The following is a 22,109-nucleotide window of genomic DNA, read 5'->3' on the forward strand; positions in this document are numbered from 1 at the left end:
ATGCTTTGAGCAATATATTTCTTTTACTCCTTTTACCCCACCATGGTGCAAAACAATGTTGTTCTCCATATGTTAGATGCAAGCTCACCATTTTGATTTTTCATGGTTTGTGGTATTTTGTTTTACTGTCACAAAGCTGGTGGTGGGAACTTGTGGACAGGTATGAAGGAGGTTATGTTTCTGAAGAAGCTCCTGGCTTTTAGCTTTCAGACTGTTCTGGAGACAAATTCTTTTCTTTTTAGGAAAATGTCAAATGAAAATAGTTGATATCTTCTACCTATGGTAGTAATACCAATTAATGCTGTGGCTATGCCAGCTATGACAACCTCAGTTGTTTGGAGTAAGTTGGTGGAGTGGAGAGACACAGGGCGGACAGCAAGGGGGAATCTGAAAATTGCTTATGATCAGTTGTAAGGTGTTGTGGTTTGTATATGCTTAGTTTTCTAACAAATCTGCACAGTATTTTAGCAAGTATTAATGCTATATTAAGACTTTACTTAAAAATCTTGGTAGTTATGTTGGCCATACCTTTTCTAAATATAATCAGCACTTGAAGGTAGAATTGCCACTGCAAAGAGAAACGGTGAAAAAAAATATTCAAATAAAGTATGACACACAGTTTCACCTATTGTGTCAGCAAGCCGATAATTACATACAGCTTTTTTTTAAATCTAGCCTTAGGTGTGTCACTGTTTTACTTAAAGAAGAGTCATACTTCTAGCCACAAGCAAATTGTTGCTACCCGTAAAAAAATGCAGAACTCAGCATCTTGAAACAAAGTACATAATATCCATTGTGAGCTGAATTACACAGCAAAAACAGCTGCCTATATAAGAATACAAGCTATTGGATTCTTACAGAAAAATAATAAATCATTTACCTGAAAGGAAAATACTACTTCCTTAAAAAATTGTAATGAGTGATTGCAATCCTGAAGAGTTTGCCTCATCTTGGTGCTAGAAATTGCAAATGGTTTATCCATCATTCACAGTCTTTAACACTGCTGTTTAATTGGCTGGAGGAACACAGATAATGCCGAACTTGGAGCATAAGTAGCTGGTTGCTACACAGACTCGAAAGGCAAGGCGGTCATCATGGTAGAGTAAATGCACTGGTGGTAACTAGAAGTTGTTGACTTAAACAGTGAGCTGCTTCATGTCTTCCTACTTCATGTCATGGCCTTTGGCACATGCTAGTGTATCTTGCAGGAAACTCACTTGGGTATGAAAATACAGCGGAATTACGCTACTTAAACTGGGTCCTGCCCCACACCCCATTCAGACTGTGGTACAGCAGTTACAAATTAAAGCAGAGGGGTAATTTGGTGGAGGGTTGGGTTTTTTTTTCCTTTTCTTGCCTGCAAAGTTGTATCATCGTGTAATGGAAAGACATTGTTTTCTGTGTTTTCAGTAGCCAAGGGACATAAACATTTCACTTTTGACTAGTGAAAAATCACCTTAAACTGTATAAAATCATATTTTTTTAGTAAAATTTATGGCAATGTTTTAAAAGAAATATCTGTCTCCATATTCAGTGATAGCTGTTTCTTCTCTGCTTTCTTATGAATGTTCTGTTATTAAGTGATGAAATTGTCAGAATATTGAAGTTACAAACTTAGATTGCTGTAGATTGTAGATCAGCCCTTTTCCCTCCTGACCTTACCACTCCTCTTCTAATGAGAGGAAAAAAAAAAAAGAAAAAGAAAAAAGATGGAAAACACTTAGTAGAAATACTCGCTGGAGAGTAGTTCAAATAGTACTTGCTTGTAATTTTACACGTTGGTATTTTTTCCCTATCCATATTTCAACAAGATACACTTACTCACATATGCTTATTTATTTTTTAAAGTCTAGTTAAACTGGTTCCTAAAACCTTGCCTGATGTATTCAAACTACAGGACCACAAAAGGAAAATTCTTGGCAAAATAGATGAAACTTCACTTTTATTGCAGGATAACCTTACGATGTTTTGAAATGCATGTCCTGAAGTTGCTATTCAAGCATATCTTTATAAAAGCACTACTTGAGTGAGCTTTTTTCTCTCCCAGTCTCTACACGCATGCTCTCTTTTCAAGCTTACCTATGAGGAAAGTTAAACATAATATAACTTGGAAATACGGGTAATTTGATTCTTGCCCCCTTGGGTGTGGAAGTTACTGTGTGTAAAGTGGCAGGTGCACACTAAGAAGCTGAGCTGTTTTGTTTAAAACCTAAACAAATATAAAAAGAAAAACATACTTCTACTCTATTACACAATTATGGTGATTAAGTTGTTGCTGGCTATCTTAATTATTTGGAACTGTTGCATAGTCAGAATGTAGTTTCATTTATCTGTCATTCGATGGTGTAGGTAATCAATAAATAAATCGTTATTTAGAAAGATCTAATTGCTATCTCCTGTTCAGCAGAATACTAACACAAATAGTGCATACAGTGTAGGAGTGCAGGCGGCTTTGCCTTCCCTGCGGTGGTGCGTTGTTTTTGAAGAGGGGAAAAAAAAAAGGAAGGTGTGGCTATGGATGAATGATGTAGCTTGCTCCAGGGCAAGATTGTCCTGCAGAATTGGGGAAATCTGAAGCATTGCTTTGAGCTACATCTTGTACCATGATGAAATATTGAGAATAGCTTTCTTCTTTTATGTATTTGAATGTTACCTTTAGAAGAGAGTTGTGTGCCTACTGTGTCTTGGACTTGTGTAAAGTTATTTCCTGCAGGGGCATCATAGACCTTTTTTTCCTTTTTTTTTAATAGCAGCATTTATAACTCCTGTTCTAAGCATTTTTCTTAATGTTCTTTTCCACATGTGTATTTATTATACTTTCTTCATTTTACCCCAAAACTTTGGGATTGGAGTAACACACTGAACGGTGTAGGATGCTGGGTGGCTAGCAGAAAGTATGAACTCAGTGTAAGCTGGCTTAAAGGGACTGTGAAATATGCAGTGTAGAAGTGGGAATGGTCACTGCATTTCTCCTTTTCCTCAGACGTTCTCCTTGCCTAGATAAACAGGAGGAATTAAATCTGAGACTGTATTCTGAAGGGCCTTTTCCCCTAGCAGTGCTGGCTGAAGCAGGCTCTTTTGTTTGCTCCTTCATCTGCATTGCTCCTGCAGTTGAGCATAGCATAGCTGCATGTGATAAAGTGAATGGGGGAGCTTCTCTGGTTTTAGAAAAAAGCTAGCAAAAGAAAAATTAATTGAGCATGGATCTGTTTTCATCATCCAGCTTACTGTGTAGCCATTCCAGTTGGGGTACTGGCAGGACTGAAGAGGTGTGAAAAGGGCTGTTTGCAGCAGCAGCTCTCAACAGACTCAGGTCTGAACTCAGGTCTCGCCTCCTTTTTTTAACTTGCTTGGATTGTTCAAAACTGTTTTGCTTGTGATGAATATTATGCTTTCCCTTACCTAGTGTATAGTCGGGAGGAGAGTCTTCTGTCCTAAGTTAGACTTTTCCCTTTTTTGGGCTCAGGAAGGAAATTTTGGTTTTGTGCCAAATTGGCAAGAGGTTTGAGAGTTTATTTTTTTTTTCTTCCTGCAGCTTCAGGGTGGTATGCTTGAATTAATAGTAGTAAATTCTCAGAGGTTAGCAATAGGATGAGCTTTGTGCTGCTTGTGACTAGCATAGACTAGAAGTGCCTGCTACAGGTGATAAAGAAAATTCAGATTTTTTTGTCTGGTACATCTGGTGCTTATAAGGAGAGGGTAACATGATATTTCTGTGTTGTGACGTCCATCACCTGGCCAGCCTCTGCTCTCTGATTCTTTCTGCCTTGTCGGGGGAAGGTAATGAGGTCAGTGTTGGGCTGAGGAAGTGAGCAGCTAACATACTTTGAGTCCTTTTAACTTTCCCTGAAGCCAATTAATTGAGTACTCGGGGGAAAGGGGAAGGGATAGGGAAGAAAGGAAGAATTATTAGTTGACTGATAGAATTGCAGCTTGCTTTTTAAAGTCCATTTGTGTTTACTATACACTTAACTGCTTGTCGTGCATACAGGCTAAATATACCTCAAGGAACTACAAAAGGTGTTTCATAGAGCCTGCAAGATGCAAAGACATTCTTTGCTCTACCTGTTAGTAGTCAGGTGTGGTACATTTCAGGCAAGTCAAGACATGATTCTTTAACTAGCTTAAAAAAAAAAATCCCACTTTGTTTGACATAAACAGTTTCTTTATGTTAGGAAATCCTGGTGGAGTATCACATAAACTCCCACGACAAAGCAGACAGGTGAAGACACCTTAGACATGTTTCATCTTAGGCATGTTGCCTTCCTTGCTAATCCTGGTGTTACGGCAGACTGTGTCTGCATTTTCAAATAGGAATTAACTTGAAAAAATTATTCGTGTAGTTTGATAAGTTTAAAATACTTCTATTAAAAGGATTAACATAAAACAGTGACTACAATATGATTTATGAATATAATGGGGCTACAGGGGCAATGATGAAATTCCTGGGGTTTTTTGTTGTTGGTTGGTTTTTTTTTTTTCTTAAACATGGTATTCAGTTGCAGCACTGAATAACTCAGGTGGCATCACATAGACAGTATGTTGTTTTGCTGGTTTTACTTATACAGGTTTGTCTTGAGGTAACAGAAGAATAAGAAAAAATGGAAAAGTACAATTTGATTATAAGCTGAACTCTTGTTGTGTATAATAACCTGAAACTGTTTTCCATTATATTTAATAAAGCACATTTTAAGTCTAACTATGAAATTATGAAATTCAAAGAGCAGTATTTATTCTCCAGTGACGGTCTTCTAACATTTCCAGTTTGAAAAGACTGCATAATCTTTCAAATCAGTATGTTAATATTTAATATGTGTGTCCTTACACTCATCCCTAAGTGTCACTTTTGGGCCACTGTCAGAGACAAGACAATGACTTGGAAGGATTTTGCTCTGAGCCAGCACATCTCCTCTGAAATACTCTGTAATGCTTAACTTCAGGGTACCTTTGACACAGTAAGGGCAACACTCTGGATTCTGAGCTTCCTGCCTTGTTGAGGGTTTTTTTGGTGGTTTTTTTTTTTTTCTGTTTTCTCAGAAGAGAACAATATTGAAATATTGCATAACTGACAAAATAATGTTTTACCTTATAGTCCATATAATCAGAAACATCAGGCAAAAATTTGCTTCTTTTTGCTTTCCAGGACGATTTTCATCCAATTCCTTAGTTTTGAATGTTGTCTTCTATAATTAAAAGACTTATGGGAGCTATTCATATAATTAAAACGATATACTTCTTAAATGTCCCTTTAAAATTATTTTTAAGTTTGCCAGAGAAGAAAATTAGCAAACATGGTATGAAGATGATGTATTTGACCCCGCGCTTTTTCAACAGCTAGCCATGTATGCTGCTACTTAATGGAATGCTTCCTGAACATTTGTTCTTCCAGTCGCTATCATTTGGATGACCGTGTTTTGTCTTATAATCACCTAATGTCTTTGTGGCAGAGGGAGGAATTGCTCATGCAAGTAGCAATAAGAAAGCATTAACTGTCTTTTGAACAATTTATTGGAGTTTATTTTCATTTCATTTTTGCTTTCTGTCTCATTTTTCTTAATGGAGATAAACTGAAATTACAGAGGCAATGTTGATTATGCATTTCAGTGAATTTTAACAACACAGTATTCTCCACTGTAGGAGACTGATAGCCACTACCCAGGGAAGCTTGATATTATCAGTGTAATTAATATCTTTATGCTAAAGCAAAGCTATCTTGGATTTACTTTTCAGCCAGTATTTATTTCCTGTTTTGCCTGGAGTCAATAAATAATGTAATGAAGAGTTTCAGAGTTTGAAAGGAATAATTTTCTGGTTAAATGATTCTCCTGAAGTGATGTTTATTTGTCACTGAAGTTAATTGAATGCTGGAGGTGGATTTCTAAAGCTGTAGACGTCATGTCCTGGGATATATTCTCTCTCTTCTGTTGTGTAGCACATCTTTTAAAAGCAGTTCTTTTGGGGTAGAAGAATTAAACTGTGCAGGGTTACCAGACTTCATGCACAAAGAAATAGTTTTGTATAATCATGTCTCTGTATCTACAAGTCACCTTTTAAAAAAACTGCTTTGCAATATGTCTTGCAAGTCACTTTTTAGCAGGATTTGCATATTGTTTTCTGATTTTTGTTACTTACAGGCTGTGATTGTTCTTGCAGAGATAGCTGCAAGTTTCCATTGCTTAACTTTCAGTTTTGCATAAGCCCTACATAAGATTTGCTGTGTGTTTGGCTATTGAGAAACTGTATTTCCAAGTTTTAACTTAAAATTGCACTAAATGAATCTCACATTAGAGATGATAGTTATGTCCAAGTTTTAAACTCCTGCTATATTTAAAAAAGAAAACTTTCTATGCAGCTAAACATATTTGCATACTTAAATTGCTTGACACAGTAGGATGGTAGTTGTCTCTTTATGCTATGGGAAGTCCACAGCAAACTAGAGAAACGAGGAAGTACGTGGTTATTTCAACTCAAATTTTAGTTTAGGCTTGTATTTATAAATAATAAGCTCCTTAGAGGAAATGCTGTGTGTTTTGCTTAGAAGTCTAAATGTTGAAATGATGGTGTTACACATTTCTTCTCATATTTTTGGTACTAATACTCAATATTTTATTTCCTTAGTGCATTGGTTATTGCTGCAGTATTTGATCGCGATGTTAATTGCAGAAGAGCTGCTTCTGTAAGTTATCACATTCTAGCTTATATGTTTCTGTTACTTTTGTTTGTTTTCATTTAATGTAATTTGTAGACTTAGCTATGTAGAACTACAGTATATAAGCAATATATTGTGTTGTGGACAAAAAAGTGCTTTTTTAAATCCTTAGAAGTATGGTGTGAATTTAGATTCTAAATTATATAATCCACACCTTGATTTATGTCCACAGTTCACAATATGCTGCGTTGTTGTCATGATGGTTAAGATAATGTATCTAAGAAAGAGCTAGTTAGCATTTTCTAGTCACAATATCAAAGACAAAAGGATCATACATAATATACAAACACTGTGTCTTTTTCAAGTCACCAAGCTGGTAAGTTTTGTGAATTTTCTAATTGTTCATCAACTCTTACTCTGTAATTGTGGTAAGTTGAAAATTTCTAGAATAATCTCTCTCCTTCAAACATATTTTCAGTTATTGTATAAAAGTCTTTTCTGTAGGACTGGGAATTTTTAAAAGAAAGTGATAAATCCATTAGGTAGGTATTCTTATCTAGTTAATATGACTGACACCAAAGTATATTCTGTGGAACCTTTCTGTAGAAAGTATTTATGCTGTTGAGAATTGAAAAGAATGTGTGATTGTTCTTAAGAGAAGGGAACTTATGGAGGAGAGGTTATAGAATTTGGTAAGAAGAAAGAATGGACATCTTTGAGAATTTAAGTCAGTGTGTTGTATATATTGAACTTGCTTTCTTAAAGAAAAAAAGTATGAGTTGCCTGTTTCCACAGATAAAACAAATTATCTTATGCAGATGTAAAAACCCCCACCCAATAACTGTATTAGCTCAAACACGGGACCAAACAATATCTGTCAAAGAACTGGGTGTCTTTATTCCTAAGAATAAGCGTCACTGTGAATGCATTTAAAACAAACAAACAAAAAATTAAAAAAAAAGCTGTCTTTGCAACATGGAAATTAATTAACAGGTCTATCTTATTTTTTGACTGAAAATTTGAAAGCTAATGCATTTATAGCATAAGAAGGATTTCTCAGGGATGCCTGGATAGCATCCTTATTTTTTCTAGCCACCCCTCTGCTTGAGAGTTTAAGCTGTTGAATGAAGCTGTAGCATAATTGCTGGGGAAGTGAGTCAGTTGCTTCTGTAATCATATCACAAATCACTTTGTCTAAATAGGTTAAAACCAAAGCATAGAAGCTAAGATGCTGTAGATTGCTGAGTACTGATATAACATACTGTTTGCATACTGTACAACTAAATTAATATGAACAATGCTACTTTCCCCCAAACTTCAACTCCTGAACTTTAGAAACTAGAATTCACTATTCTTGGCTAATTTAAGTCACTTTTTTCCACTAAGGATTTTATTTTAATACAAAGGTAGCTTTGCTTTCCCAAGAACTGCACAAAACATTAAGGAGTATAGATGGTGAAAAGTGAGTTATTTATTTGCTCTGTAGGAATTGTCCTAGGAATCAGCGGTAATATATATAAAGACGAGAATTCTTTTTAACATGATTGCCACTACAAATGTACTTCTTACCTTTAGTGGCTTGATCTAATAGTCGTGCGTAATCTTCATTATGTTTTTCTGCTTAAACATAAACCGATAGTTTGACCATGAAATATGGTGCTAAATCAGATACATTTACTAATGCTATAAGCTTAGTGCAGATTGTGCTTCCATATTTCAAATGAGTACAAAATAAAGTACATTTTCTTCTCATTTCCTTCTTCTACTTTAAACCAAGCTATTGAGCATTCTGCAATTAGGTTATTTCCAGTCAAATTAATTTTTTCATTAGTACATTCTAATTTAGAGCTGGTCAAAATTTGGAATTGCTGTTTTGATGGATAGTTATGAAAGTACTGAAACCTTTTTTCTTATTTTAGAAAGGCAGGCAAAGAAAAACATTGTGTTTACTAGGCATTACTACAATTTCGAAGAAAAACACTTGGGAGTCCTAATTATTTCCAGTCATTACTACAGTTAAATACATATTTAAATAAATAACATGTTTTACTAGATTTTCCATCTATTACAATATGCAATATATTATAATGCAGAGCCCCAATAAAACAAAATAGCATGTAGAGATATTTTGAACCCTGAGGTTAGAGAGAATAAAACAAGACTGTTCTTTTGAAGCTCCAAAAGCATTCTGAGCTGACTTTTGCAACTGTTTCATGAATAATTATTATAAGGAATAATCACACGAACAAGTGATCTTGGATTGGGCTCCATTCAGCTCTGACATCTTAAAGAGAGGGTTTGGGTTTTTTTTCCCTCTCGGTTGGTTGATATGTTTTAAAATCATGACTTAGAGAATGTTTTAATTTTTTTTAATATTTTTTTCAGTTTTTGTGGGAAAGTGAAGTACTGGGGTTACAAGGCTAGTTGTTCATCTTGGTTCTGATATCATGGAATCTTTACATTAAGATCTTTGCATCCAAGTTTTCCATCTCCAGAAGGGGATTGTATGAAAAATGAAAAATTATTATTACAAAACAATTGAAGTATTTGGCATCTTTTAGGAATTTGCAGATGTTTGAAAGTATGATTGAAATAGTAACATTTTCAGTTATTGAAAATAATCTCCTAAGTATTCTGAAGAAAATTCTTTTGTGAAACAATAAAAAAGTTCTAAAGGAACAAGGAGGGAATTCTGTGAACATGAAATAAGCTCTAGAAAATCACCTTTTCATTTGGATGAACAATATGTTTAATTATTTTCATATTTTTATTTTACTTTCTTTCACAAAGCTTTAACAGAATAATATTGTGGGGATGATTTTCCTCGTAACTTCTCCTGTTCAATGTACTCTTTCAGACCCAAGAAAAATAGTTTACCGTATCACATTTTTGTTACTAAAATTGGGATTAGATGCTGTTCTCCTAGAACAGTAATGTCTTTAAATTGTCACAGCTGGAATGTGCATTGTCTACAAAGTCTTCTTAAATCAGTGGTGAAATTTTCCAAATATAACTCTAAACACTCTAGGATTCTGTTTTTTACATTCCTTAAAGGGCTTTTTCTGTTTTTCTTTGAATATCTTGCTTTTCATTGTAAATTTCCCCATAATTGGCTGAAAACTTATTTGCAGAAGAGGCACCTTTTAGCTTTTTTTTTTTAAATGCACAACAACAGTGCTGAAAATGACAGAGGTTCATGGTGATACATAGGAACCTCCCTCAACCTAAGTAAACCGCTGTGAAACAAGTCACTATACAGTTTTAGTCTGCAACTGGAAAATTTTCTAGCTACCGAGCTATGTATAGAGGACTTTGCTAGTTACCATATTTCTCTTCATACTTTCATGAATTGTAAATTCATGACACAAGCATGAGAATCTATAACAGACTGATTATTTTTCTCCAAGGCTATTAAATTGAAATCATTGACATATGTATTTATAGTAAGGCAATACTAATATCTATCTTTGCAAGTAGTGGTTAAAGTTGTATGTTTTCAATAGATAAACTAATCAATTAAGTGTAAATTAACATGTAAATTAGATGTTTAGAATACATCAGGTGAATGCTAAGTATTTTTGCCATGCTGCTGGACTGTTTCTTAGATCTTCATGATTGTTCTTCTAAGTTAAAAAATGAAATGGTGATATTAGCAGTGGAATTTTAAAATTTCTACATTAAGTAAAGAAACTATGTGAAGTCTTCATGTACAATAACTGTTTTGCTGCAACATTGTCTATAGACCCCTATACATCTTTTCCAATGATTTTGCCACAGTATATTTCAGTTCTGGGCCTATAAATATATATTGTAAGTAGAATAAAACTTTCAGTGGTTTGAGACCAGATTTATGTTGTTTGGACATTGAAGTTTCTGATTTAAAACAAAAAAAACGAACAAAAAAAGGCTTTACAGATTTTGTGTCATTAAGGCACTTGTCTGAGCAGTACATTTTTAAAAGAAATTGTAATGCAGTGATTAAACTATTAAATCCCTTGGATATGATAGTTGAGAGCATTATGCCTGCTGAAACATCCCTATGCTGAGTAAAAGGGTCTCAATAGCATAAAAGGAGATCTAAAGCTAATATGTAAGTAAAAAGAAATAAATGATGCAGGGTGACATGAAATGATGTTCTGGCAAATCCTGGCTGGGAGCATATGTTGGTAGAGAGGTAAGGAGTGAAAAAAAATCGTTGTCAGAAGCTGGGCTACAGCATACAATGAAGAACAAGTGTAAGGCATTGCTGCAGCTTATGTTCCTGTTCTGGGAGGCTGCTTTATGTGTTGCCCAAGGGTGTATCTACACTGCCGCCACCACGGAGCATAGCCCATACGGTTGTACCCGAGGCAATCCTAAACTGGTTAGCTCAGGGGCACTGCTGGCAGCGTGGCTGCAACTGCGAGCAGGCTAAGGTGGGCTCCAAAACTTGCTAAGGTGGTGGGTAAGCGGTTTAGAGTCAGCCTGTGCTACGTGTCCTGCAGTGGATATACACTGCAAGTAGGAGCTGAACTAGCCTGGGCAAGTCTACAGGAACTGCAGTCATTATCCTAAACAGACATAACCTCAGAAATGCACTAAGAGACTCTGGCTTCATTAGGGCTTGCTTCACCTGTGTTCTCTGAGTGCTTGCTCCATATGTAAAGTATGATACCTTGGTGAGCTACCTTAACCTTTTGTTTTTACAGGTGGATTACCACATGCGTACTGTATTTATGTAGGAAATACAGAAGCTCTGTCTGTCAAAATTCTTGTGGCGTTTTCAGTAAAGATTGGGACTTCCCCTTGTATGTTAAATATCAATTGTCAGGTGACAAATGCTGTCCATTGCTGGCGATCTGTGGTTGTAGATGGAGCGATATTTCTTAAGAGAAGTGTCCAGATAGTGATGATCTCTCCTTTCTGAAAAGAGTTAAAATTTACAGAAGTTTTTATTAATACTTATTATTGTATATCCTTTTAAGGAACAAAAAAATAATTGACTTTTTTGAGAGAGGGAGAAAATTCAAGCAGGGAGTAGGGAGCTAAGTAGGTTTTATTCTGTATACCATGCAAGTAGAGAGATTAACTTTATTTGTTGCGTTTTGCAAGACTTTGAGTTTAGGTAATGCAAAACACAAGAAACATACATTAATTTTGTCTTCAGGTTTTATAATGTCAGTGTTTCAGCGTGCTTTCAGATGTGTCTTTCAAATAAGTATTGCATTCTCAATAATTTTTTGTCTGAAGTTCTCATTGACAAAGAATCAAACTTTGCCTATTACTAGCACATTAAGTTGAACTAGTCAGACAGAAGTGAGCTGTCTCAATATCTGTTGTCTATAGGTATTAACTTTCAATTCCAGTGCGAAGCCTTGTGTCACTACTCAAAAGCACTCTTGTGGGTGTGACTAGTTTAATAAACTTGGTATTCTTAAAACTGCTGTCATGCAACATACAGCTTTAAGAACACCAGAACATAGAGACGCAGAAACAAAAAAGCCCCGTGGGCTTGTTCTACTGACAAAGCTTACTTTATTTAAAAAAGAAAAGCCATGGGTCATTTATATTGTTGTGTGTTTTGAATTCATCATCTGGTGTTTATCAAAAAGCAAACCTGACTCGTTTTGGTATGTTTGTTCTCTGTTCCTTAGGCTGCCTTCCAGGAGAATGTTGGGAGACAGGTACGGTAACTTTCCTGAATCTTCATTCATTAGTGCCTTGGAGGTTACTGTAAACGTGTAGTACCTAAAGTCAAAATAAGACGCTGTGGCTTCAGAGAAATTGAGTAAAAGGATGTCACAAAATAATTATTTTCATTATCAGCAAACAAGTTCTTGTGGAATATTTTTCTGATATGTGAGTTTTATTTTAATAATCTAGTTCTGGAAGAAAATGAGCTTTCTGGTAGTTTTCAGTCATTCTGAAAAGCAAAATCAGCAGGTGTGATGGCCATTCTACACCTTGCAAACTGCAATGCTCTTAAAGGAGGAAAAGTGCAATGTTTTGGTTATTTTTTTGTTTCATTGACTTTCTAGTTTTTAATAGAACAACTGAAGTGTGCTGCACAATCTTTGTTCTGGTTGGTGATACACTACCTTAGGCTTAAGAGTCTTAAACTCAATATTTGGTTTTGCCTGTGGCACCATAATGCTACCACATAGATATTTTGAGAAATCTGTTACTCCAGGAGGTACCTAAGTGCTTTGAAAAAAAGTATTGTGGTAAGTTCCTATGAAACTTAGCGACCTTTAAGTAGTTAAAATGCTCAGATAACTTTGATTTGCAGCCTCGGAGGAGAAGCAAATAGCATGAAGACCTGGATTTCAAAGTTTCCTGGTTTCTCATGAGGAATTAATAAAGCTGAATATACAACTTAGAGGGAAGAAAAAAGTGGGGGCGGGGGGGGGAGGGGGAAGATTCAGTTAGTGAATTCTTGTGACAGTGTGGGCATGTGAGCATGGTTAAAGTAAATTTTGTTATCAATAAGACATTCCTTAAGGGATCTTTGTTAAAATCCTGTCTAGCTTTCCCTGTTACCATTCCTGAAGATCTCTGTTATGAGCCAGGATATTGTTCCTTTAGAACTATCGGTATTAGGCAACGTGTCTGTAACTGGTGTGTGTATTTCTAGATAGAATTAGGTTAATAGCAGAGAAAGGGTGCAAGAAGACTAGGAGGAAGAGGGTAGATATTTTTGGTGACCTGACCCAGCTGGGTTTGTGATAACTAAAAGCCAGGGTGATTCTTCTCTGGGTCTATAGTTACTGGCCTGGAGAGGTTAGTCATCATACAGCAACTCAGCCTGATTGCACTTTGTGAGGTACTGAATGAAGTAAACACCTTGCTGTGACTTTAGTTCTAGGTGAGATAGGGCTCCTGGGTGCTGCAGGTTTAGAAATGCTTCCATGTAGCAAAAATTTTGTGGAGGTTTTTTATTCTTAATCAGAGGAGTATGGTCTACGTTAGTTTAAAACTAGAAAGTTTCCTTATTGACTCTGCTTTCACCCATGATTCAAATTTTTCAGTGTTGATAGAACACACAACAATTTTAGCTTGTATGTTGGCATGTTAAGGAGGAGTTTGCAGTGAAACACTAAGTTTTCATGGCATGAAGAATGCTATCAGTCTCCACTTGGTTCCTGTAGAAGTTCAGAAGTTTTACTTACTGAACCATTCCTTACTGCCTAGGAAAATGGTTACTTAATCAGTGGATACACCCTCTGTAGTTCTTTCCCTGGATGTAATGTGTTGAAAGAGAAACCCTTTCTCTGAATTGGAAGGAGCTGAAACGTATTCTCCATCTGAATTAACAGTGCTGATAGTAAATGGTGGAGAAAAAAGTTGACCTCACTTACTTCCTGGTTCCTGCCTGCTTCACCTTTGCAATTCAACATGTCCTGAATCCAAGAGCTTGCTTTTATGGCCTCGGAAAAAGAAGCCATTGTAATTTACACTTCATGTAAATGAAAACTTTGGAAATTTTGAAGAATTTTTTAAAAGCATAAATCATGAGAAATGCACATGCTTCTAATAAGACAAACTTCTATATTGGAGAAGTAAGTTTTAAGTGTACTGACAGAATAGAAACTTAGCTTTTCCTCTGAAGACTGTCTGTCCCATCAGCCATGACCTCTGTACTCATGAACTTGGTGTCAGGAATTTTGCTGTCTCACTGACATGCACTGTGGCACCATGACCTTTGGCATCAAATTGGCACACTTACAGCCAAGTAATAGACAGCAAGGTCCAACTAGCAGCTAGAATTGAAATTGTTTAGCTGTGATTTTCCTTATGTACGGTATGCATTTGTATATATTTCATTGTTTGTCTTGTTGTTTGGCTATAAAACATACTGAGGTATTTATCATGTGTACATTTTTCTCCCTAATCAGTGTTTCATTAGGCTTTTGGTGCATGCAGTCATTTCACCTTTTTATTAGGGCTTGCAGGTAGTCTCTTGGATAAGCCATAAAAATTCTGTCTATCCTTCTTGGTTCAGTCAGATTCCAGGCCTTGCTTTTTTGGACTGTTGGCATTATGCTTCCCAGAATAAGACCTCCGCAGTAGCTGTCAGCTTCCCACTGCTTGCAGTATATACTTCTTTAATTATTCAGGCTTAGATCTAGAGATATTTTCTACTATTTTTGCATGGCTGTATCCTAATGTGGAAGGGATGAGTGAGCTGTAAACAAACAAAACTCTATCATATCCAGAACCTGTACTTCCACATAGCCTTATTGCTTAAATATCATATGATTGTCCCTTCTGTAAGTGAGTGTAGTGTCTCTCAGTTGGCTGTTTTCCATTTGTACTTAATTATGGCTTGTGGAGGCTATGCTGCCTCCTCCATTCCAAAACACGGCCTTGCTGCGTAATACTGTATTAAATCAGTCATAGCCAATCAAAATTCTGAATATCTGAATTGTATTGCTTATATAAAAAGGCAAATTTTTAGGTGGCAATTGCATATTTGGAAAGATGATTTATCTTCTAAAACCAGAATTTTTTGAACAGTGATGTCAGAAGTGTGATACTTCTGTAGTATTCAAAGTTTCAGGCTTTGCTGGGAACTAGTGTTCTTTTTAAAAACAAACTAACCCCAGTTTTTTAGTTCATTAATAAACAAGTCATAAAATATATGTGTAAGTAGAAACAAATAGAAGTAATAGAACTGCCATATATTCTACGTGATGCATATCTTGGTGCCTAAATCTCTAATTTTGTACTACATAAAACTTGCAGCAGATACTTGTCCCTTCACATAACCTGAAAACATGTTTACATTTATCTAAACCTTCTTTTAGAGAAATAATTTTTTGTGTACATACACAGTCATGCATTCACCAAATATATATTTGGATATGACTTGAAGGTGTTAAGATAGATATTGCATAGTTTATCACCTGCTGCTATTTACTTTGTTTGTCACTGACTCATAAGTGAAGCTAGGTATTTTGCTGTTTGTATATCCGATATCCTTTATACCTTTAGTATAAGTGATTTTACTAGAAATTAGAAATTAAATTTTATTTTTTCACTGCTTGGAGAGTAGTAGTAGATTTGTTTTCAATGATGTTGCCTATTTGGAAAGTATTTTACATTTTTAAATAATATTTTCTTTTTGGTTTTTTTTTTTCTCCCCTCTTCCCTATGATGTTTGTAGGGCACTTTTCCACATGGCATAGACATTCTAACTGCAGCTGATTATTTTGCTGTTGGTAACAGAGTTAACTGTTACCTGACTATAAGGTAAGTTTCCAAGCATTAGTTTTCCTAAACATGAGGGACCTCTTTTACATAATGAAATATTTGTCTGATTGTTTCACCTTACTGAACATTATGTTTATTACTGTTGTTTTTGAATAAATTAAAATTTGATTTTTCTTATTTCTGCATCAGACTGCTTATTATGTGTAAGACACAGTGTAAATGTGACCATGATTTCCTTGTCTACGTGGAGGAAGCAGCCAAGAGGTAGTGTTTGCAGGTGTTACAAAACCATCTAAGCTGGTCAAGTTTAGAGAAGACTAGGGGATTTTGAAGAGTTGTAGTAAAAGGAGAGGCTGTTATGATGGCAGATAGACTCTGATGTGCGTAAAAAATTAATACCCATTTTAAAAAATACTTTGGACAAGTTGTTGAATTTGTGGTCTGTGCATGGACCTTAACTTGAGTGCTTATATTTTTCATAGATAGCTCAGTGAAAATCTAGCCACAGTTTGCAGTAGTGTTTGAAAAAACAAACTGGTCACTGCAGTATGAAGTCTGCAAAGAATGTAATGGGAAATACCAGTACTGGTGTGGTGCTGTTATAAATCAGTGACTTGTCTTGGAATACTGTGTTCTGTTCTGGTCAGCTTTCTGAAAATACAGTAATGCTGAAGTCAGGGGAATTCAGAGGCAAGCTGGGTGCACAGGATGACTAAAATGAGCATAAGATTGTACTTCCTCATGAGAAGATGAAAAAGACTGAGGGCTGGGTTCTAGCTTTAGTTACACAGACAGACAGTCTAGCCTAGGTGTCTAGCCTCTCTCCATAGCCAATGCAAAGAGACAGGCACCTACAGAAGGTGATTCAGACCATTTTAAGATAGGTCAGATAAATTGCCCTATGGAGTTGCATGTTGCTCAGTAGCCAACAGGTTAGAAAGGCTTGAAGAGATTATATTCTTGGGGAACAGAAATAGCAAACAGGTATATGATGGTTTATGCTCTGTTGCCAGCTTTGTGACTTCCAATGAGCAGTTTTTTAAGATGATTTGCACTGGAACCCTCTGTCCTCTTCTTGACCATTTTTTTAATTGATATGTCCACCTCCATGTTGTCCCTCTTGTGCATAATCATTTCAGTCTGTACATACTTCACCTTTTACCTACTGTTGTCCCTTCTGGGGTCCACGCCTTCCTCCTACACTCTTCCCCAGAGCTCCCGCCTACTGAGCTGAGATGGAGAAATGCAGTGGCTTGGTATTCAATGCTGCTCTAGATCTGTATAGCTTAACTGTGGTTTTTGAAACTCTGGCTTTTTGTACTAGTGGAAAATTGAAAATATTCAAAATTGACAAAGCAGTTTTTATTTTCTCTCTTACAATTTTGGTTTGGAGACTAATTATGTTCTCCTTACTTTTTGAGAGCTGACTTGTTGATTTCTTTTTTTTTTCCAATGCTCATTTATTACTCCTTTCATTGTGATTTCCACAGTTTTTATGGGAGTGTTACTTATCTAAGTGAAAATATTTTTACTGTTGATTGCTTTCTTCCACTCTTGTGCCTTTCTTTAAATTGTGCAACAGAAAGAATAAATTTGTAAATTCTTTATAAATAAACTTATGCACTTAGTAGCATGAATCCTTGAAACCATGTTCAGTGTTATTAATCAAACTCTTCTTTATAAAGTATTTGTCATCTCATTCATTATATTACTTTTTAAAATCTTCACTACTTTGCTCTTCAAGCAGTATGTCATTATTTGGGTCAATACTTAATTATTTCCTTATTTTTGTCTGAGTAACATCAAAGGAAAAGTACATAAGAGTATATTTGGCTGCACAGAAAACATGTATCATTATGATGTGGTAGCAAGAATGGACCTTTCTGATTGGTATGCCTTAAGGTGGTGTAATTGTTTATGTAGCTGGAAAAAGCTGCTTGAGGTTCATATTCCAGATCTAGAATCTTTAGCTGTCCTTCCCCCGCCCAGATAAAACAATCCCAGGACACTTTGTATGCCAGCATAATACCGCTATGTGAAAGGAAGCTGTGCAGGTGTGAGGGTTGGTACTGCTAGATTCCTTTAAGCAATAAAAGCTTGAAAAAGATGTGTCAGTTTCAACAGAATTTGGTTTTGGCTGATAAATGATGATATATTCTGGTAGAGAGGCAGTATCGTATATATTTTTATATATATATATATGGTACGTGTGTGTGTATAAATAGTTGGTTATATCCTTTCAAATCTAAATATTTTTATGCACATTTTTCATGCTGGGTGCCCTTTTGAAAGTTTTTGCTAATGTTCTTTGGAGGATTCAGCTCAAACATCATAATCTATTTCTGAGGATGGAAGGTAGAGGAAACCCATTTTGTATGAACTGGGAGTAAAGACATGTGATTTCAGGAGTTCTGGGCTTGGTAGAAGCAGAGTTAAGGAAGAAGCTTCTTAATCTAAGTAGAGTGGGATACAAAAATCTTACCAGCAACATTATCAGGAAGGCTAGACTTCTGGCCAAGGTTACTTGCATTAAATACTCAGTAGGGTACTAAAGATGAGGACTGTAGTTAAAGGTGGATATAAACTAGAACTGAAAGTGGGATTGGGCTACAGACATGGCCCAAGAGATCAACTTTGATGAACCAGGCAAGGAAGTTCAGATTAAAATGGTTGGAAAGAATGGTGAGTGCTAAAACTAGGACCCAAAAAGCAACTACAAAGAAGAGAGGAGAACTCAAATATGGCAGGGGAAGTGTGTCTATTATTGTATGATCTTCGAGAACAGGGAAGGGAACCAAAGAGTAATGAATTTTACTATTTCTCTGCTGGCATCAACAACCAGTTAAACCAACTTTCAAATCCCCCTCTAGGGCTCATAGCAGTAGTAGGTAGTACTTCTATATCCTGTATGGGCTCAAGTGACTGAGGTCTGTGCTGTGGATTTAAGGATTCCTACTCTTCTGATGAAATACATAGATATCATTATGGTAATATGCAACAGTATTTGGTTTTTGCCTTTGTTTTGCTTCTAATTACACACACATATATTAATGGAACACTATTATGGTTGCAAAGTTAATCACTCAAAAGATATGAAAAGGTGAAATTATGGTAATCCATGTGTCCTTAATTTTGTCTGTTTGCGCATGATGTTTTGACACAAAGACATTCTACTGATTGTTTAGCTTTCCAAGAATATTTAGCATACATCAGATGTACTAAAAAAACGTTTCACTTAACTTCTGTTGACCTTAGCTTTCAATAGTTGATGCTTCTGAAGATTGGAAAGCAAGTGCGGCTGTAAAGTTAGGTAATTATGCAGGCTACCTAGGTAATTAATTCTGGTGTTCCCTTACATCTTAGGTCTTGACTTGGCAGCTTTAACATTTTTTGTCAGAATTGATTTTTTTGGTGTACATTTGATTTTTTAGAAAGGACAAATTGAAAACCATATTCAATTTTGGACCCCTGTATTTAGGAAGATGTAGCACATTTCTGTAACTTAATTTTACCGTGTACTGTGGATTACATCATGCATACATTTCTCCAATCCGAAATAATTGTATAAGTTAATATACAGATCTAGATTTTCTAGACTGTAACAATGGGAATTGAATGTTTATTTTTGCTTTTTGTTACTGTCAAGCTTTTTGTATCTATAGTATTTATAAGTAATCTGAAAGTTTTACAAAAGTTATTTACTTTTTTTTTCAATAATTGTAAAATATGTCCTATTGTATTATTTCATTCAGCTGCATCTCATTTAGGAGAAGGCATGTTTAAGTAATTTTTTTGGTTGCTTTAAAACTTTAAATCTTTGGAGTAACTTGTGTTACAATGCACATAGATGTTGATTCTGTACTCTCTCTATATGGGTATTTCTTTTCCAGTGTGTATATTGCTGGCTTTCCTGAATATACACAGCCAATGATTGATCATTTAGTTAACATGAAGATTAATCACTGGGATAGGTAAGTTCATAAAGTCTAATTATTAATATCCAGGAACTGACTGTTCTGCATATCATGCTTTCCTAGATTATTTTTGTAAATTTTACTTATACTAGAGTTTGCAATAGCATTTGACCGAAGGAAACTGGACAAGTAGTAGCTCATGTCATCTATCCTCCCTAGCATATTGTCACTTAAAGCATGGTTATGAATTTTGTCTTTTTACCATGACCTCAATCTGTTAATAGATTAATAAAACACATTTATATGGTGTATAGTATATGTGAGGGGTAAACACTATCACTATACAATTATCATAATTAAAGTAGATTTCATGCATAGAGATGGTGCTTAGTCATATTCAGTGTTCATGAAGATTAAAATGTGTACATATAACACAAATGAGATTGTATCAGTGCTGATAGTAGTTTGCATCATGAGAAATAATAATAGTTTACTGTAGTGTCCTTGCCAATGCATAGAATGAGCCCTCAGGTTCTACCGTCCACACTTACGTTTTTCTTTGTCTCTTTCAGCAATAAGTTCTATTCATATAGCTAAAAGCTAGCTGTAGGCTGTCTGTTTGGTCCACTGTTTTGTTTTGTTGGCTTTTTTTTGAAGGGGGGAAGCATAGGATGGACAAAGAATACTGTAATTTTTAATATTGTTGGGGTCTTTATTTTGTTCAGAGACAGGAGTCCCTTCCTGACATTATTTTTTTTTAATACATTACTTCTACTGAATTGCTAACCCCCAAAAATCCCAAACTGCTTTTTTACATCTTCAGTGTTATTCGAGAACTTTCAACCAAAGCTCTGCATAACCTTACTCAACGGGCTCCTGAGTACATGGCAAATGTGGGTAGGTAACAAGTAAGTTCTGCATAGTGTGCCGTATCAAGCTTTCTAGCTTACGTAGCAAAAATGTGTTAAGAAGATTTAAACATGCACCATGACTTAATAAAAATTAAGATTTCCCCTGCAACTTAATACAGTGTAGTGACACTAATAGCTTTACCAGTTTTCAGATTTTATACAAAAATTATAAAATACTGCCAGATCTTTTTTTACCTGGCGACTGGACTTTAGTTATCTGGGTACACTGGACCCTACCAGTTCCAAGATGAATAAATGGGTGTAGTTCTGTTGCAACAGTTCAGGCAACTAGCCCTCAAATTCCAAGCTTTTGCTTTGTTGATATGGCTTTGATGTCGTAAAGGGTGGGGGGATCTGTTTTGTCTTGTCCAGTCTGACATCTTCAGAAGAATTCCTTTTTGACTGTGGTGTGTGTAATCAAATGTTTCTTAGCATGAATTCAGGATTCTTTGCTTAGCCCACTCAAGATTCTGAGGATGTACTAGCTGCTTTTTAATATGGCTGAAAGACAGCAGCTGACACCCAGGTGAATCTGTAGTTACAGATCTTACCTAGGGTCCCTATAGTGGACTAGGAAGGTGGCAGTTTATATGGAAGTAAAATTCCATGGAAGTACAAGCCTCATTTCCCTTACAGCTCAGCCAGCCCAATGCCTAACAGCAAGTCTGTTATTTACTCCAAACAGGGAGGTAGTTGTGAGTACAGAATTTCTTGGTGTGGTTTACTATGGTTTGTCAGAATTTACCTTAAGTTTTTAAAACTTGGTTTTCATACAGTGGCCAGGATATATTGACCTGACTTTCCAGAAATGGTTTTCCCATGTTGTTTCTAGGCCAACATGATTACATTTAGAAGTGTGATCTGTCACTATGCTTTGTTTAAAAAAAAAAAAAAAAAAAAAATTTTTTTTTTTTTTTTAGTTTTCCCAAGACTTCTACCTTTATCAGTGGGCACAGATCTGCACACACGTCATGGGGCAATTCTTGCCTGTGCTGAGATCACCCATGCACTGTGTAAACTAGCAGAAGAGAATAATAGGTATAAATGCAAGATTATCTTGACTATAAATTTTCCTTTCATGTCTGGTCTATTGAAAGCTTCCTGAGTGTAATTATGGAAATCTCCATCTTACTGAACTTCTTCGCCATTGAATTTTTGTTTGTTTTGATCAGTCATGCTAAGCCTTCACATTTTATTCAGTGATGGTATAAACTTAAGTCTAAATTCATCATCAGGAAATTGAGGTCATTTGCTGCCTTACTTGGAATGTTCAAAGTTATCATTTAAATACAGATTAAACCCCCTTTCCTCATAAGTATGCTGTCTTCCTTGTGAGGGGACAGTCTTTCGTCTTCAGTGTTAGAAAAATACTTCCTGAAGCAGTTTGTTGAGTTGGACTGATTTAATTGTCACTGCTGAATGCTCGTCCATGTATATATGTGT

The 22,109-nt window shown here is 35.7% G+C and overlaps 1 protein-coding gene across 1 annotated transcript in view; it reads left to right on the plus strand.

Annotated features, from left to right (window-relative positions):
• The window catches only part of TBCD (tubulin folding cofactor D), a 115,791-nt gene that overhangs the window by 57,100 nt on the left and 36,582 nt on the right, over window positions 1-22,109 (plus strand). Inside the window, exons 15-20 of the mRNA XM_010579427.1 lie at window positions 6,619-6,676; window positions 12,283-12,312; window positions 15,795-15,880; window positions 19,732-19,812; window positions 20,579-20,652; window positions 21,587-21,704. Of these exons, the coding sequence (XP_010577729.1) occupies window positions 6,619-6,676; window positions 12,283-12,312; window positions 15,795-15,880; window positions 19,732-19,812; window positions 20,579-20,652; window positions 21,587-21,704 (447 nt within the window). The remainder of the gene's footprint in view (window positions 1-6,618; window positions 6,677-12,282; window positions 12,313-15,794; window positions 15,881-19,731; window positions 19,813-20,578; window positions 20,653-21,586; window positions 21,705-22,109) is intronic.

Source organism: Haliaeetus leucocephalus, unplaced genomic scaffold, assembly GCF_000737465.1.
Source record: "Haliaeetus leucocephalus isolate CR32 unplaced genomic scaffold, Haliaeetus_leucocephalus-4.0 Scaffold657, whole genome shotgun sequence".
Taxonomy (NCBI): domain Eukaryota; kingdom Metazoa; phylum Chordata; class Aves; order Accipitriformes; family Accipitridae; genus Haliaeetus; species Haliaeetus leucocephalus.